This window comes from Echinops telfairi, unplaced genomic scaffold (genome assembly GCF_000313985.2).
Source record: "Echinops telfairi isolate 266 unplaced genomic scaffold, ASM31398v2 ScPeMD7_7457;HRSCAF=8495, whole genome shotgun sequence".
Lineage (NCBI taxonomy): Eukaryota > Metazoa > Chordata > Mammalia > Afrosoricida > Tenrecidae > Echinops > Echinops telfairi.
The window spans coordinates 19022489-19036263 of record NW_022111357.1 but is presented as its reverse complement, the minus strand read 5'-3'; the positions used below and the strand labels follow the sequence as shown (position 1 = coordinate 19036263).

The 13775-nt window shown below is 54.5% G+C and overlaps 1 protein-coding gene across 1 annotated transcript in view; it reads right to left on the bottom strand.

Annotated features, from left to right (window-relative positions):
• Window positions 1-13775, bottom strand: part of TRIM63 (tripartite motif containing 63) — a 16862-nt gene that overhangs the window by 1225 nt on the left and 1862 nt on the right. Inside the window, exons 3-8 of the mRNA XM_004705340.3 lie at window positions 11304-11472; window positions 10424-10519; window positions 8207-8440; window positions 7506-7528; window positions 7123-7247; window positions 1239-1307 (exon numbers count right to left, since the gene is read on the bottom strand). Of these exons, the coding sequence (XP_004705397.2) occupies window positions 1239-1307; window positions 7123-7247; window positions 7506-7528; window positions 8207-8440; window positions 10424-10519; window positions 11304-11472 (716 nt within the window). The remainder of the gene's footprint in view (window positions 1-1238; window positions 1308-7122; window positions 7248-7505; window positions 7529-8206; window positions 8441-10423; window positions 10520-11303; window positions 11473-13775) is intronic.

Sequence of the window (13775 nt, the reverse complement as noted above, 5' to 3'; positions counted from 1 at the left end):
AAATGATTTACAAGCATTATTTAAATTACTCCCCACATCTTCTGAGGGAGCTGTTATGAGACTCCTTTGGAAGCAAGGAGGCTCCTTCGAGGACTACGGTAAGCCTGACCCAAGCTCTGGTCTTCTCAATGGCCTCCCAGGCACGTGACAGTTGGGCACTGAAAAAGGAGGGTGGGAGAAGCGTGGGCGCATTGGAACGGTGGTGGTGGGGAAGAGGACCGAGATGACCGAGGACTGCCCAAGGAACACACATGTCCGGGAAGAAGGACAGCTGGAGCGCTCCTTAGACGTCAAGGTGGTGAGACTCGGTCTCACGTACTTGGACATGTAGGTTCTCAGGAGACACCTGTCCCTGGAAAAGGACATCATGCTTGGTTGAGTCGGAGGACAGAGAAACGGAGGAAGACTCGCAATGCGATGGCTTGACATGGTGGTTGCCACAGTGGGTCCCGTTGTGAGGAGGAGGCCCGGGACTGGGTGGTGGTTGGTTGTACACAGGGTTGCTCAACAGCACCCAACAATCCCAGACCTCAGACAGTTGCGAAGGTCACCGAGTCAGTGCTCTGTGAGTCAGAAACGAGGCTCTCCCAGCTGGGCAAACTCGGGTGCCTGCCTCCTGGGCCAGCAGATAGCATGAAGGAATGAAGCCAGTGGGCTTGATGGGTGGGAGTGGGCAAACGGGGCAGTGCAGATCCATCTCCAGGGACCAGTGCTGTCAGCCTTGAGCTCCCTGGGGCCAGAGACAAGGGAAAGCCCTTCCCTAACCTTTACAAGAAGGTGGAAGCTCAGATTAGCGGACATCTCTGCAAAATGATGCCAGCTAATTCCGCATAGGCCGGGGAAAATGGCCCAACGAAAGGTGGCGGTGGTCTGAGCCACAGGAAGCCCTCTCTGCGCTGGGTTGCCTCTGTTAGGAAGGTCACTTCTTCCTAAATAGTAGAAATGGGAACCTTTTTGTTAGGACTCAATCCCCAAACTGCCTCACTTTCTCCTCCCCTTGCTGAGAATCAGGTTCTCCTGCTCCCATCTGCTGGCTGCCCTTCATCCGGATGCCCCCATGAATAAAGGCTCCACTCATGCAAATAAAATAGCATCTTGGTTGGGAACAAGGCTAAGCCTCATGCCCAGGCCAGACCCAGGGCTGTGTGCACCGTTGTCATCTCCCGATGTTGAACGACTGAGCGAAGGATTCAATCCTATTCAAGGGGATGAGCGAATGGGGGGCGTGAGTTTCTCACCTTCTCCTTTCCCCTCTGTGGACTCGTCCTCCACCTGATCTTCTTCTTCAGTGGCTTCTTCTTCCTCATCTGTGTGTGTTAGATAGGCATGGTGTTAGATAGGGCCGATGCTGTTGGGGAGCTGCTATCTCAGCTCCTTTTCCTGTCCCCCCGCCGCCCCCCCAAACACATACTCCAAGCCCACTGCCCTCCAGTGCGTTCTGACTCATAGTGACCCCAGATAAGGTTTTCAAGACTGCACATCTCTAACGGGCTCCTCTTGGTCACCCAGAAGCAGCAGAGGCTCTGATGGTGGGGGATGTGCCAACCCCCAACGGCTGATTCCTCACTCCCCTGCCTGCCTTCCTCCTCCCACGCTCTGCAAGGGCGCTTGGCTTTTGTCCCTGAAGTAACTGGCCTGTGACCCCAGGGGGACTGTGGGGAAGCACTCTGTGTTCTTCGGAATCTCTGTTACACAGATAAGCTTCCCTGCGGGGCACAGGCAAGAACTCCTGGCTAGCTGTGATCAAAGTCCTTGTCCTGAAGGAATTTGCTCAGCCTTTGAAAGCAGCTTGCTCAGCATCCCTTTCTCGTGTTTTTCTCATTCCTGAAGCCAGCAGAGGGTGGGCCTGGGGTGGGGAGCTTTAGCTGAGCAAAGCTGAGCAACAGAGGGACAATGGCAGGACGTCAACCTGGGTCCTCGCTTTCCCATCCTGGGACATCACCTGTATGCTCTACTGACAGAACCCCCCCCCCCAAGCCACTTCCTTCATCCTGCATGGCCCTGAGTGGAGCCTGGTCCCCACTGAGTCAGAGCACTTGTCTAGAGTTAGTGAGCGCTTGGAAACGTTCCTGTTCCTAAAATGACGAGCCAAAGTCCTGCCCTGGAGCTGGGATCTGTGCACAACCCTGGGAGTTGTGCCGTGGTTGCTGCCTTCGAGCTTACAACCAACGGCATCTGGTTTGCAGGGGGCTACAGCCACAGCTGGAGCCCGGACTCTGTTTTGAAACAGCCTAAGTTCAGACACCCTCTTGAGTTCTTGATATTCGTCTGACCATTGGACCATATGTCCTTCAGAGCACGGGAAAGCAAGGGTGTCACTTTGAGGACAAGGTGCATCTGACTCAAACCACAGTATTCTCCATTGCATCACGTGCATGTGAAAGGTGGACGTTGAATAAGGAGGAACCGATGCGTTTGAGTTGTGGTGCTGGAGAAGAGTGTTGAAAGTACCATGGGCTGCTAAAAGGACAGACTTGGAAGATGTACAGCCAGAGTGCCCCTTAGAGGCAAAGATGGCGAGACGTGGCCTTCCTCAAGGAGATAGATTGACACTGTGGCTGCAAAAACACAACATTAAACCACCAGGGAGAGACAGATTGACTAACTAGAGAACTTGCCCAAGTATATCTTTCTCAGAGCAAAGAAACTATGTTCTTCTTCTTCTACCAACCAAGCCACACCTGATCACTGAGTCGTGGTAAACATGTACCAGTAGTCATTTGAAAAGCCATCTTGGTGATTCAATGGTTTTAAGACATCTTATTGGAGCCCAGGAAAAAGGCATGCTTGCTGAAGTCGAAGGTCAAGGGAAAAGGGGAAGGTGAATTGGCACAGAGGCTGCAATCGTAGGTGAGGATGGTGCAGGGGTGGGCAGTGTCGTGTTCTGTTGCACACAGGGTCCCGATGGGTCAGGCCGGAACTGACAGTACCTAACAGCAACAACGACTTTGAAGCCCTGGTAGTGCGGTGAGTTAAGCACTGGCCTGCTAACCGCCAGGTTTGTGGTCTGTTCCTCTAAATATTCATTCTCAGAAACCCTGCGGGACTGCTCACTCTGTGAGTTGGAATTGACTCCATCGTTGGGTGTGGTTTTTGATAACACAAGGTTGACCCTTTTACTAACGCCCCATATTGATATGGACTGTCGGCTTTGTAAGTAGCCCTGGTGGTGCAGTGGATTAAACGCTGGACTACTAAGCACAAGATTAGTTATTCAAATTCACAGGCGAAAGATGAGGCAGTCTGTTGTATTAGATCCTCAACTCTGATCACACTTGATTTTCGAAAGGCTATGATTTATAGTGAGGGGCCGCAGTGGTGATGTAGTGGTTATGTCTTGTGAACCTCAAGGTCAGCAGTTCGAAACCACGGGGAGTGGGGTGGGGGGTGGGGAGAAAGAGACAGCTGGGGCTGTTCTACCCTGTCCTATGGGGTCACTATGAGTTGGCATGGACTCGATGGTTTATGTTTTTACAGTAGGAGCCCTAAATCTATTTTTAAGTCTTCACATAGATCTAGCCACCACGGAGTTCTATCTGATCATCGACCAGCAATGGGGAGAGTTTGGGGTTGAAAAGTAGATTGCTACCACTCCCCTAGCCGGCCCAAGGGGGGGTAGTCTTGCCCTCAGGGCCTTGCCTGGGTGTGTCCTTGATGGAAATTGGAATGCTAGGGTCACTCAATCATACCCTGATTGCCTTGCTTAGAGGGCCCTAAACTAATCTTGTCCGCTCTTGTCATCTGCAATTGTGTCAATATCTCAATCACAGTCCCTTTCCTGTTTCTAGTAGTGCTGTCAGGTACACCTTGGGCTGCTTAAGGCAATGTAAATGGTTCAAACCCACCAACTGCTCTGCGGGAGAAAGGCGAGGCTGTCTGCTCCCATAAAGATGGACAGCCTTGCAGCATGGAGGGAGCACTAGAGCTGATGGTGATCACCCAACTCATTTTAAAAGTGATTTAACCAGGGGTGGGTGTTCTAAAATTGACTGTGGTGATGATTGTACAACTCTTCTGGCTATGACTGAACTATTGAATTGTGTAACCTGTGGATTAAGTGCCAATAAGTGTAAATATTTACAGCCTTGCAAACCCTATAGAGCACAGGTCCCTAAACTTATTTGGCTTACTTCACCCCTTTTTCAGTAAAAAAAGTTACTCAGGGCCCCACTGACAGTGGAAAACGTTTGCCCTGTAGCCTATCGTCCGGGGTCAAGTGTAGACAGTTGCTTTGGCAGTCCCCCTGGGTCATCCCGGTGCCCCTCCGAGGTCAGTGTTGCCCAGTTGGATCCAGATCCACTCTGGGGCATCGGATTGATTGGGGTTGGGTTGGGGCAGTCCTGCCTGCACTTGTGAGGAAGTGGTCGACTACCACTCAAGACCTGGTGACAATATGACAAAATAAAAACTTATAAATTATCAAGGGTTCATGAGGGAGGGGGGAGCGGGGAGGGAGGGGAAGAATGAGGACCTAATGTCGGGGGCTTAAGTGGAGAGCAAATGTTTTGAGAATGATGAGGGCAGTGAATGTACAAATGTGCTTTACACAATTGATGTGTGTATGGATTGTGATAAGACTTGTATGAGCCCCTAATAAAACGGTTAAAAAAAGAAAAAAAGACCTGGTGACAGTTTCCTTTGTTCAAATGTCTACGAATCCTGGGACGGGATCCTTTTGTGTCCTCCCTCTGACACTGACATGCTGTCTCCTCTGGGGATCGGTTGACTTCCTGTCTTTGTCCTGTGTGCTCTGTCTCTATAAATTATATTTAAATTGAGAGTCTCCCTTCTCTCCCAGGAGAGGAGCCCTGGTGGCATAATGGTTATACACGGGGCTGCTAACTGCCAGGTCAGCAGTTCAAAACCACCAGCTATTCCAAGGGAGAAAGACAGGGCTTCCTACTCCCGTAAAGGGTTATCATTTCAGAAACCCACAGGGGCAGGTCTACCCTGTCCTACAAGGGTCCCTGTGACTCAGCATCATTTCAGTGACAGGGAGTGAGCTGAGTTTCTCTCCTAGAATACTGTAAAGAATTCCAAATCTGGGAAGATTCCAAATCCAAAGATTCTGACTCATAGCAACCTTGCAGGTCAGGGTAGAACTGCCCTGTGGGGATTTGAGACTCTCAGTCTTTACGGGAGCAGAAAACCTCATCTTTCTCCCACGAGAGACTAGTGGTTTCAAACTGCTAACTCTGTGGCTAGTAGCCCCATGCCCACCCCACTATGTCACCGAGGCTCCCCAGAAACCCGAAGGAACAGCTCTTCTCTTTCCTACAATTCACTCACTGCCAACGCCAACAAGTCGATGCCGACTCATAGCGACCCTATAGGACAGAGAAGAACTCCCCCTGTGGGTTTCCAAGACTGTAACTCCTTATGAGAGTGAAATGCGCACCCCACCCTCCCAAAGAGCAGCTGGTGGGTTTGAACTGCTGACCTTGTGGTTAGCAGCCAACTCATGACCCATGCTGCCGCCAGGGCTCCTACTATAGGGTCACTGTCAGTGGAATGGACTTGACAGCAGGGGGTGGGCTGGCTTTGAAATGTTTGGGATTCGGGGAGATTTTGTTTCGGGACATATTAGCCTTCTCCTTGCTGCGTATGCTGAAGACAGTCTTTGCTGCTCACTGCTTTCACTTGGAGGTCATCTTCCCCAGGGCATTACTGAATCACCGTCACAGTTACTACGGAGCATCTACCGGGCCAAGAGCCTCTAGATGGCACGAATGGTCAATGCGCTCGGCTACTAAGAGGCGCCTTGGAGAAAGGCCTGGCAGTATGCTCCCCACAAAGCAACTGTCGGACCCTCGTGGCGCATGGTTGTCCTCGCACACACATGGGTCGCCATGAGTCAGATCAACTTGGTGGTGACGGGTGTGTGTTGCGCCGAGGGCTGTGCTCAGCGCTGTGTACACCTGGGTCCAGTGAACCCCCAGAGGGTCTCGTGGATGGCGTCTGGATCACTAGCACAGCAGGTAGTCCTCGGGGACATCTGTGTGGGCTACTGACTAGCTGTGTGGCCCGGAGCCAATCGCTCACCTTCTCCTAGCTGGCGTTTTCTCCACTGGGAAATGGAGCTGCGGGTAACAGAACCTCCCTCCCTGGGGAGAATGGAAACACAGACAGCAGCGCCTGGGACGTGGGACGTGGGACGCGCTCAGTAAACGGCGGCTGTTGGTGTCCTCCCGCTGAGGCTGCGGGTGAAGTGACCATGCTGACTGGGGACTCTCGGGGTTTAGGGAGGGTGACGGCGGAGCCCACGATCTACAGCAATGGATGAGCTTGAGACCATTGGCACTCAGCTTTGGGATGTCCTCTGTCCTTCCCCGCGACGGGGGACAGAGCTGGGATTCTGAGAACAGACTCAACCAGGTGCTGAAGGCTTGCAGGAACGTGTCACAGGAGGTGACAAAACGCCTTTCTCAGGCTCATGCCAACCATTTAGTCCTTCCTTGTTCCTGCACCTCTCTCTCTCTCTCTCTCTCTCTCTCTCAACTCTGACTAATGCTGAGCTCTCTGGTTGATTGGATCTGCCAGCGCTTTCTCTAATGAGCCCTGGTGGCACAGTGGTTAAGTGCTCAGCCGCTAGTCCCCGCAGGCTCTTGGAGAGCAAGCGGTGGCAGTCTGCATCTGTAAAAGTCACGCGCAGGCTTGGAAACCCCCCCGGAGCAGCTCCGCGCTGCCCCATAGGTGGCTGTGCGTTTGCGTGGGGAGCCGCGGCGGCCTGGTGGCTTACACGCTGGGCTGCTCACTCCTTGGTTGGAACCCAAGGCAGTGAATTGTTTGGCTTGTGTCCCCCTCTCTGTTGCTAAACGGAGTTTAAGTACGCAGCCTTGAGAAACTCAGTAACCTCTCTGTTTCCGGCATGGCTCTGTTCGGTGCCCCTCGTGCAGTTTTCCCATCTCTAAAAGCCCTCCGAGTCAACTCTAGCTCAAAGCGGCCCTATAGGATGGAGCACAACTGCCCCCCGGGTCCCCTGCATGGTCACAGAGCCATCACGACGTGCCAGGCAAGTGCTAGACTCTGGACTCATCCAGAAGTTACTCGGTGAGTGTGCCTGGAGGTCAGCCCCCAGGAGTCCGCAAGGAAGCAGACCCAGGGCACCAGCACCGCCCCTACCTCCTGCGAAGTCGATGGCCCTCAGGGCATCCGCGATGTACTGTAAGTCCAGAGTGAAGTAGTCCATGTTCTCAAAGCCCTGCTCTGTCTTCCCCAGCTGACAGCCCTTGGAAGCTTCCACAATGCTGGGGGGGAGAGAGGATGGGGTGCCTTAGCTCTTGTTTAGGGGCACCACACTCGTGGGCTTGCCCCTAGGGGACGCCCTGGAGGAGTGGAGCATTCTCTCTCCAGGCAAAACCGAAATGGATGATCTGAGAGAGGAGGAGACACCAAGGTCAGGGATCTCCAGCACCCCATTACAAAGGAGGAGGCCCAGGGGAAGGAACCAGAGAGCCTGTGGGACACTAGGGCCTGGGGTCATAGCCCCCTGGGCAGATACTGACCTTTTGATGAGGGGCTTGGCACCCTGTAAGGGGAGAGAGAGGCGGGGTTAAGGCTCAGAAGAGGTAGCCTGAGGGCATCAGCACAATTGGTGACTGGGTAATGCAGGTGGGCACTTGGTGCCATTTCTTAGCCCAGTGGCGATCTAGTCCGCTCCCTGAGTTCGGCCCCTCTGTCCCTGGCTTGCTCCAGCTTTGGACATCACCCTAGGGTGCTCCCATTGACCTCGCAGGAAACGTGAATCTCAAAACCCACGACCATGGCCCACTTGCCTTCCCGAACCCAACACCTGACTCAGAGTCTGGCCCCGACCAGGTGCTCAGGACACTTTTCTCCAACGGAATGTGACGTTTGATAGCCGAGCCCGGTCTCGCTCCTCCACTAGCCAGTGAGCTCTTGCGGGACAGGGCTGGGAGGGGGGGGTCTTGTTCCTCTCCACTCACCCCCCCCCCCAGTGGGCAGCCTATACTTCATAACCTCTTCCGTGGGCCCTGCACTTAGCAGCTCAACACGCCCCTCTTTGGCTCTTGGGGGAGTCATGAAGAGGAAGGGAGGGGTTATTGCACGCCCGTTTGACAGAGCAAGAAACCGAGGAGAGGTTTACAGGAGGTGCCCCAAGGCACACAGGGCGCAGCAGAGAGACCGGGGCTTGAGCCATAGGGCTGTTGGGGGAAGTCACTGCTCAGACTCCGGCCCTGCTCACCAGGAGGAAGGTGGCCCCCCCAGGCTCGTCCAGGGACTGGATAGCGGTCTCCACCAGCTTGGTGGACTTGTCCAGCTGCTCCCGGTACTGCAGGATGAGGGCCTCGATGAAGGCCAGCTTCTCCTCCTGCTCGCCGGTGACCCGCTGCAGCAGCTCGCTCTTCTTCTCATCCAGAATGGCGTACAGGGCGTCGAACTTCTGGCTCAGCACCTCCTTCACCTGGTGGCTGTTCTCCTGGAGGCAGACATCTGGGAGTCACATCCTGTGGGATCCTAGTCCCGACCGCGGCATTTCCTTCCTGAGGAAAGTGTGCCCGGGGACAAACCTCTAAAGAAATCATACTGCATCCCGATTTTACAGAAGAGGCAATAAAGGGGTAGCTGGAAGAAAGCCCTTGCTCAAGCTAATCAGTCTATCGGCAAAATACGGGAGCTGGTGTCATGGAGAACAAGAGCCCCGCCCTCAGAAAGCCTAGAGGGTACTTTCAGAACTGACATGGTGAACACCTGGTTTGCAGAAGGCTATGGGCAACAGGGGAAGCCCCAAATCCCTTGGCAGGGTCCCCGGGGTGAATCCCCTCCGACCATAGTGGGGGGATGCGAACAGCCTTGCTCACTTAGAGCGTTGCAAACTCAGTGCTGGCAGATGCAGTTCAGTTAGGAGGCAACGCCCTATCATCTGATCTCCCCTTCTCCCCATCGTAAAGGTGTTCCTGGTTTTGATAGTTCCTGCTTTCTCTTTGGTCGAGGTCTTTCTATGTATTGTCCAGTCATTGTCTTGGGGTTCTTTTGTGCTTGCTTTGTATGATTTTGTGTGCTTGTGTTTCATTTTGGATGGTTTTCTGCAGTGGAAATCTGGTATCGGTAGATCGATAGAGACAGTCCCTGGGCTGGGGTGTGCGTGGCAGGGTGGCTGTGGGAACATGGGGAGCTAACGATGCTGGGAATCGGATTGTGGTGACGACTACACAGATCGTCCTAATACAACGGGATGATTAAACCCTATGCTCAGTGAAGTATATGCCAGCGAAACGATGCTTTTTTAAAAAAAGACACCAGGGTCAGATGCCCCTCCTGATGGCAGCGTGGATGGCATGTTGGGCTGCTAGCCACAGGGTCAGCAGGCGGGAAACCCCCAGCTGCTCCTTGGGAGAAAGGTGAGGTTGTCTACTCCCGTGAGTCAAGGATGGCTATGAGTCGCTGTGGATTGTTTGTTTGTTTTTAGGGTCAGATGGGATGGCACATTCTGGGTCTCCCATGTACCCTGAGTCACATGCACTCTTTCTCCTATTTTAAGACCAAGACTGGATCCTGGAAGGTGGTGTCCCTTGGTCCTAGGAGGGGCAGACGTACAAGGAGCTCTTCCCTTAGTGGCCTGTTTATTAAAGATCCCTTCTCTTCAACACACATGTTACATTGTTGTCCCCTGATCTGTAAAATGGGTATGATCCCACCTCACCAGACTCATGCTTCCAGAGTCTCCCATCAGCGTGGAATCTTCCCACGGGGAGGCCAACGGCCCCTCCTCCTTTTAAACCTAACCTGCACGCGGGTCCCCACTCACCAACATGGTACCTTCCCCCAATCTCCCCTCTGGGTCCTTACCCCAATGGCAGATGGGAAATCTTGGGTACTTTGTCAGACATGGAAAAGGTCCCTTCCCCCCTCCACAGCTTTGCTGCTCAAAGTGTGGTCTGTGGGCCAGCAACTCGGGCCAACGCTGAAGCTCACTCGTGCCTGGTTTCCTGTCTACTGAGGACGAATCTCTGATTAGACAGACTCGGGGACTTGTGTGCATTTTAAAGCTTGGAGAGCGTTGGTCTGCAGCATACCAGGGAACCGTCCTTTGAAAACCCCTCTTCCGCTGATGCACGGTGACCCTATAGGACAGAGTAGAACTGCCCCTGTGGATTCCTGAGACTGTCACTCTTGTGACGACCGGCTGCCGATCTTGTGGTTAGCAGATCAATGCATCACCACCAAGCCTCCAGGGTTCCTACCCTGGCTGGAAAATACCGGAATTTATACCGGACATGCAGCTGGGCTCTAGAAGCATCTGAGGGGTGAGTGGAGGAATGAGTTTGTCCCTCCCCTGCTGTCCCTGCTCGGTCACCCTCGGCTCCATGCCCCGACCTCAAGTCACAGCCCACGAGGGAGCATGCAGGTCTCACCCGAGTCTGGGCTGCATCCGCTCGCTAGACCTCTCCAGCCTCCTCACCTTGGTCACTCGACAGGAGTCCTCCAGCTGCGAGATGATGGTCTGCACCCGGTCATTGCCCGCCACCAGCATGGAGATGCAGTTACTCAGTTCCGTCTGGAGCAGAGAGGGGTGGGGATCAGCAAGCAGAGGCAGAGAGAGTCTCGGGGGCTGCCCTCTCCCTCCAGGCCATCACGTGACAGCCTCACCCCCGCCTGTCCTAGGAAGAGCTTCCAGCAGGGTTAGGGACCCTCTCTCTGGGGCCATAACAAACAATAGAAGAGAGTGTCACCCCTGATTGTACACAAGAGGCCCAAGAGAGGGAAATTGAGCACCCCCAAACACACAGCAAGGTCCTGATGGAGGTGGGGGTTTCTTTTTAGGCGAGGAAGGGCTGCAAGAAAGAAACAGTTGGAGCGTTCTGGAAGTGAGAGGCCCAGGGACAGGTGAGCAGGGAGAAATAAATACAGAAAGAGAGGGCCTAGCTGAGTATCAGGACAGGGAGGCGGGGCTCCCCCAGGCCCAGGGGCCCCGGAGAGGGCTTTCAGCTGCCTCTTGCTGCAAGGAACTGTGACCCGTGAGCGGTTAGGGGCACAGGAAGAGCTATCTAGGGCCCAGAGTGCGCTGGGAGGGAGAAGACATGGCCTGAGAGGGCCCTGGTGGCTGGGCCGCTCCCCTGGGGCCACACCAGGTGCTCTCAAGTGGCTCTATGTATAGCCCATGAGCTCAGCCTCCTCCCTCAGGACGGCAAGGCCTGGGAAGTCCCCCCAGAGGGACTAGCCCTGAAAGGCCGGCTCAGCAGATCTTGGAGAACCAAATCCAAATCCTGAATCATTAGTTGCCGGCAGGCCCTGGCTGGGGGTGGGGGGGTTGGGGGGACCGTGGTGGTTTAGTTCAGTACCTTTTGACCCTGGAAGACATTCTGCAGCGGGGCCACCTCACAGGCCTGGTGGGCTCCGAACACCTTGCACATGGAGCAGGTGGGGACCTCGCAGGTGAGGCAGTAGATGTTGATTTTCTCGTCCTCGTGTTCCTTGCACATGGGGTGGCTGCCCTTCTGCAGGGGTCGACTAAAGGGAAGCGCAATCATCAACCCCGGGGGAAGAGGGGCGTCCCAATGTCCGCCTCCTCTCCCAGCCCCTGTCACAGGGGTTGGGTTGGGGCCACTGGGACCACACTTTAACTTTACACTCTCTGGGAACTTGGAACCAGGGGCGCCAATGACACCAAGGGCACCCCACATCTGAGAACACAGCCCCCAGCTAGCCCCATACCCGGGACACGGGAAAGGTTGGAGACTCCCAGAGTCAGTTCTGGGGCCCAGGGAGATGAGTTGGTTTGTCCAAGGTCACCCAGCACGTCAGGGCAGGGTGGCTGGAGCGCGATTGCGCTAATTATAGTTGCCCTCGCTCTTGGTTCCCAGGCTCTGAACTCATCGCTTTCTGCTCATGGCTTCATGTAATTATATATTTCAGTCACCGGACTGTAACTGCCATGCAGGCGGGGGAGGTGCCTTTGTCCTCCTGCAGTGTACAGTATCAGGCCTAGTGGGGGGGGGTGTGTGCCCATAACTATGGGTGGAAAGATGGCATCAATAAGCACTCCATCTAGGTGCCCCAAGACTCCGAGGAGGAAGCAGGGTGTCTGTCACACAAGGCACACGACTAGGACACGGGTGATGTGCAGCTGCTCAGCAGTCTAGCACACAGCCGCATCCCCTCTGGTGCGGGGTCCTCCCAGGCTCCAGAGCCCCTCCCCTTTCTCTCCTTCCAAACACATCTCAGGAGGCCTTGCCCCTTCACCTGGCTGTCCTCTCGGGCCATTGGTCAAGTCCAAGCGAGGGGCCTATCTCTTACTTCCCCAGGTAACGCCAACATCTTTTGGCTCTTGTCACATTGCCCCACCCCACACACAGCAATGTCTCTGCCTCTTCTCCAGAAAGCCTTGCACGACTTGCTGTGTCCTTACACGACTGAGCCAGACCAGATGTAGCTGGCTGCATCTTTAGTCAAGGCCCCCCTTGCCACCTGCCTCCATCCTCTAGGAAGGTAGCCCGGGGTGGCAGTGGGTGCTAAGACAGACACAGAGCCCATGGGTCTGGGGCCTTGTGCCCCACTCTCCTAGACACCCAAGTCCCCAAGCCCACGCTTTGGCATCAGGGTTCAGATCTGGATTGTTCTGTCACTTTAAGTCTTGTGTCCCCAGACATGTGGCTTCGCCCTGGGCCTGGATCTCCTCCCAGGGCTGCTGTTATCAAAGCAAGAGTGATCTGGAATGAATGCGTGGTGCCTGGCTCAGAGCAGACCTGCAGACAGACCTGCCGCTCTGCTTGCCATCCAGTTACGTGGAAGGGTCTGCAGAGGCTCAGCCACAGCGTCCGTCCTCTTCCTAGGTTGACACTGGATGCGTTCCTATGTTGGCGTGAGGTTGCTTTTATTATTGTCCTAATGATCAGCCGTGCATTCTCTTTATTGTAATGTTGACCTCTGTCAACATGAGAAGGAGCTCCGGTGGGCTGTGAACCTCAAGGTTAGTGGTTCCAACCCACTAAGCCCTCTTCAGGAGAAAGATGAGGCTGTCTGCTCTGGGAAAGATCTGCAGCTTCAGAAACCATAGGGAGCGGTTCCACCCTGCCCTACAGGGTGGCTGTGCACTGGCGTTCACTGGGTGGCAATGGTAGGTAGTAGGTATCCACAAAGAAGCAGTCTAGGTCAGTGGTTAGGACGATGCACCTGGGAATCGACCAGACTGAGCACGCTGACACTTCCACCTTCGCCGACCTCCGCTTCCTCACCATAACATGGGGGTGTGAATACCTTGTAGGATTAGTGTGATGACTCAATAGGATAATGCTTGGCGAACATTTAGGACAGTGCCCACACATTAAAAAAAGAAAAGCCCGACTCGCTGCCATCACGTGGATGCTGACTCATAGTGACTCTCTAGGGCAGCAGAATTTCCCCACAGGGTTTCGAAGGCTGGAACTCTCGGTGGAAGCCGGCGACCACATTTTTCTCCCATCAAATGGACGTGGAGGGGGGTGCAGACACTGCCCCACTGGGACGCCGGGGTACCCAATGGAGCTGCTTTAAAATAGTCGATACTTTTAGCATTCCCTCTCAATATCCATGCTGCAGTCACTGACCTTACTGTCCCCGTTTGCGGGTCTGAAAGCCCACACCCTACCCAAGTGCTGTAGGAGGAGAGCCAGACTGCAAACGCAGTCCTCAAGGCCAGGCCTTTCTCACCGGCCCTGGGAGGAGCCTGGGCAAGGTTTGAGGCCCTGGGAGCTAAGGGGACAAGTGCCTGGGGATCTCGCCCAGCTATCCTGATGGTGCAGCTCTCTGGTGGCTGCGACCTTAAGGGTAGCTTC